At 37.6% G+C, this 3801-nt stretch overlaps 1 protein-coding gene across 1 annotated transcript; it reads right to left on the bottom strand.

Annotated features, from left to right (window-relative positions):
* Window positions 1-1926: 1926 nt before the first annotated feature.
* On the bottom strand, window positions 1927-3494 carry LOC129779685 (uncharacterized). The gene is made up of 4 exons (XM_055787316.1): window positions 2617-3494; window positions 2480-2552; window positions 2188-2382; window positions 1927-2124 (listed from the first exon to the last, which is right to left on the bottom strand). The coding sequence occupies exons 1-3, from the start codon at window positions 2837-2839 to the stop codon at window positions 2310-2312; spliced, it is 369 nt and encodes a 122-aa protein (XP_055643291.1). The 5' UTR covers window positions 2840-3494; the 3' UTR covers window positions 1927-2124; window positions 2188-2309.
* Between the last annotated feature and the right edge of the window lie 307 nt (window positions 3495-3801).

Below are 3801 nucleotides of genomic sequence, written 5' to 3'. Positions count from 1 at the left end.
TTGTGCCACGTCACCAGATAACGTTTTATGTAACGTGTAGCAATAGCCGTTTTTATTTATTTTTAACTTGCTTGTTTTCTTTACTCGTGTGTTTTTATACAAAAGTATCACACTTAAAGTACCAGATTTTAAGGCAATATAATAATTACTTTCAAATAAAGCATAGAAATGTTCCATAACGATTTTAGGTACCGTTGGCCACAACTTTCAATATTGGCAATGCACACCGTAAAACAGGCTGTAATCTTAGATGGGTACATTAAAAAAAATGATTTGATTGAATTGTAGAAAACAATTCTTTCCGACATTATCAAATTCCTAGTAGTAATTGTGATATTTTAGTGGATTTGTTGTATAAACTAAAATCCCTTTTAACACTAAACCTATCGATGTTTCATATATACCTATTCCTTCCACAGCGGGTCAAGTGACCCTCTATGAATAGTCAGTGAACATTGACTTGATTTATACCATCTTTCTCCTGTATATTTCGACGTTTTGGGACAAAAAAAAATTAAATTACAATTTTTGACACACAAAATAGGACTCTAGCTTGCAATGGTAACTGTTAGCTCGCTTGGATAGTTAGCAATACAATTAATTCTAATCATTCACTCTTCATTCACAAATACAACAAAATATATAAAGCAATAGCAAAAATGTGTAATGCAATGGTTTCGTATCACAACCTCAAATACAAATCTTTCTGATACCATATGAATGTTTGCACGGGTCGAGTGACTCGTTGCGGTAGCTAGGGCAAGTTATATATATTTCTCAGAAAAAAACAAAACATGAGAGGAGTAAACACTGAAAAATAAGTTCGATGTATGTTTTAAGAAAAGTAGTGCCTCATTTGTCATTTGCCTATGTTGTGACAATGTAATTTGCAAGAAAATTCTGACAAAAAGTTTAAAATGGGTCATTTGACCCCTCGTGGTAGGTTTAGTGTTAAAAGTTACCTCCCAGAATGTTAATAGATAGAGTCGTTACTGCAGTCCCATTCCTAATTTCACTGTCTTTTTTAAGACAGTCCGGGACACTCCACTTTGGTGAAATGAAATGGTTGAAACTTTTAATTGAAAGCAGAGGGCCTCCTTTAGCATGTGAAATTAGGATTTTTGACGATGATAATGAATACAGGTTATTCCAGCAATTTCAATCGTTTTGTGAAGTTTCTGTTTTTCAAATTAAATACCACATGTGCTATAAAATAGGTTTCGGCAATCCTTTGAAGATTATGCAATATTTTTAGAGGATTACTCCACCATAGATAGCGTAAGGCAAACCTCATGAACTTGCGCTTGACAACTTCATGGATAATAGCTTCGAATCATGGATTTACTCTAATTTCTACACTGACCCAAAGAATTGGTATATATGACGAATTTTTTGGTTAATATTACCAATGATTAGTAAATTTTTGCAATACGAATTATTCGTACATATTACACAAAAACAATGGTAAACAAATGTCAAACCTGCCAGTATGACCCACTATAAGCGGTCGGTTCAACGTTGGTTTAACATATACCCTAAACATATATGTAATTTGTTCAACACGGGGACATTTGTCAGACCAAAGTCGGTTCAATTGTATTTCGATCGGGTATAGAATCGTAATATCTTCTTTTCGATTGTAGTGAAAACAAATATATTTTTTAAATTAATTGTAATCAATAAAAATTATAAATAATTATTTCTATATAAACAAAAAAATGGAACTCGAGGAAGAATAGGTCGATTTGATCCATCAGGTCAGCTGGTGTGTTTGCATCACCAACTGCTCGTATCAACACTGTCCCCCGATTTTCAGCAGCCACTGTTCCGTTACTACTATTGCTACCGGCATTATTATACACCCTAACCAAGAGCGCTTGTACCACAGATGCCGGGGCTGTGATTGCAGGTTTTTTGAGGAAGCCTATGCTGCTGGTAAAACAGTGGATGAACCGGGTATTTGCTGCTGATGCTGCTTCTCTAATACAGCCGTACATCGGGAGATTTTCCATGGTGGTACCGCAGGAGCAGACAGAAGTTCTGGTAGTTTTTTTGTTCCAGTCCAGCTTATAGAGCAACAGTTCCATTATTCGCAAGTTGTTTTCCGTGTTATACACGACTTGACTGAAAAAAAAAAACAAACGCCTTAACATGTGTCAGTCAGGCAATGCTAGCACGTATGCTTACACAATTTTCTCTCAAGGAGGACGCATTAGAATATGGCACCACACTTGTATCAGTATTATAGGAAATGGAGCCGATCTGGCGTGGAGGTAACATCCATACTTCTCACGCTCAAGATCACGAGTTCAATTCTCACTCCCGACATTCTTCCAAAATGGAAGGTAAAAGTGACGAACCAGCCAGAAGCGTTGAAAGTCACTATAATACAGAAAAGAAAAAAAAGTATTATAGGCTCCTCTTTCAGTCCCGCTGATACTGCATTTGGCATATACGTATCAGATGGATCATGATGTACTTGAGCGTCATGTTGTGGTAAATTTGCGGATCCTGGAAATGCAAAGCCACTGCTACCGCATCATCGGTAATTTCTGTGTGGACAGATACATGGATAGTTAATAAAAAGTTATATAAAACAAGTAACGAATATCCTACTTGAGGCTACGACGAGTTTGTCGTAAAACATAACCGGAATGATCGGATCGGGCAGCTCCCGTAAGAACTTCTTTAGCACCGTGGCTACACACTCCGGTGAGTAGCAGCTCAGATCGGTGTTGATTAGATTTTCGTTGAGTGAGTCACGCAGTTTGTTAACCTCGTCGTAGTTCGGCGGCGTCGTTCGATACAGCTTGTACAGATCCAGGTTCAAGTAACACATCGCTTTCTGTTCGATCTCGTTGCAAAGTATTATGACAATCTGCGGCGCCGGCAACTTGGCCACGTTAAACTGCTGGCGAAGACCAAGCTCAAAGACCTGCTGACTACGGTTGGTCAACTCTACCGTCCGACTGATGTATCAGCCCCCGTAAGTACTGCTAACACTTATCACATTAAACCAGCTTGGAAAAAGAATAGTCCACCAAATCATGCGGGTGTTTATCGGCCAAGTTATCACCATCTTCGCCGGTTAGTCCTAGCACGATACCTCCACCTCCACTAGTGATTCGCAAAGTACCACCACTGTGAATCGGTTTCTCTGCGCTATGCGCGATTAGGTGGACCATATGTGAAAACCTACAATACAGCAACGAAATGAAATAATAAGCCATCAAACAAACGTTGATATGCAATGTTTAAAAATTATTCAAAAGAACTTACCTTTATTGTTGTTATCAGCACGGAAAATTGAATTGATGACAGGTAGTTTTTCGCGGTTGCCAGGGATGACAATTGTCAAAGCTACCGATAACGCACAGTAAAATATACCAATCGTTGGTAGGGATGTGTATTGCATCTGACATTTATTTTACTAACGGTCGGTAATATTTACAGAAAATTTGTACATTCTACTAATGTTTGGCTTACCAAAGATTTGGTAGCTTATTTTAGTAATCTGTTTTCTGGGTGTAGTAGATCATAAAGTGAAATCGACAAATGACAAAACATGAGTATTTTTGATTCGAATGAAAGCTTATATTCCGTTTGGGTTGGAGGAAATATGAGTTTTCCACAGCATTTGGAAATTTTTTGACTCAAGTGTAATTTTTGAAAAGAGCGTATCGATTTTAGTAAGAGAAATATTTGATAATTTATACAGGAGAATCTCGATTATCCGCGAGAAGATGATTCGAACATGCCAGATCCCTAGTAATTCTATGAACCTTCCCAAAATTTGTCAGT

The sequence above is a fragment of the Toxorhynchites rutilus genome, chromosome 3 (assembly GCF_029784135.1).
Source record: "Toxorhynchites rutilus septentrionalis strain SRP chromosome 3, ASM2978413v1, whole genome shotgun sequence".
In the NCBI taxonomy this organism is placed as follows: domain Eukaryota; kingdom Metazoa; phylum Arthropoda; class Insecta; order Diptera; family Culicidae; genus Toxorhynchites; species Toxorhynchites rutilus.
The sequence above is the reverse complement of the archived record's forward strand: the minus strand, read 5'-3'. Positions and strand labels throughout refer to the sequence as shown.

Excerpts from the sequence above, each read along its gene's own strand:
- LOC129779685 (XM_055787316.1), bottom strand. The coding sequence starts at position 2,839 with ATGTGTTACTTGAACCTGGATCTGTACAAGCTGTATCGAACGACGCCG. Across the intron at positions 2,553-2,616 it reads CAAACTCGTCGTAGCCTCAA|AAATTACCGATGATGCGGTA; the intron begins GTAGGATATTCG and ends CTGTCCACACAG. Across the intron at positions 2,383-2,479 it reads TACCACAACATGACGCTCAA|TGACTTTCAACGCTTCTGGC; the intron begins GTACATCATGAT and ends TCTGTATTATAG.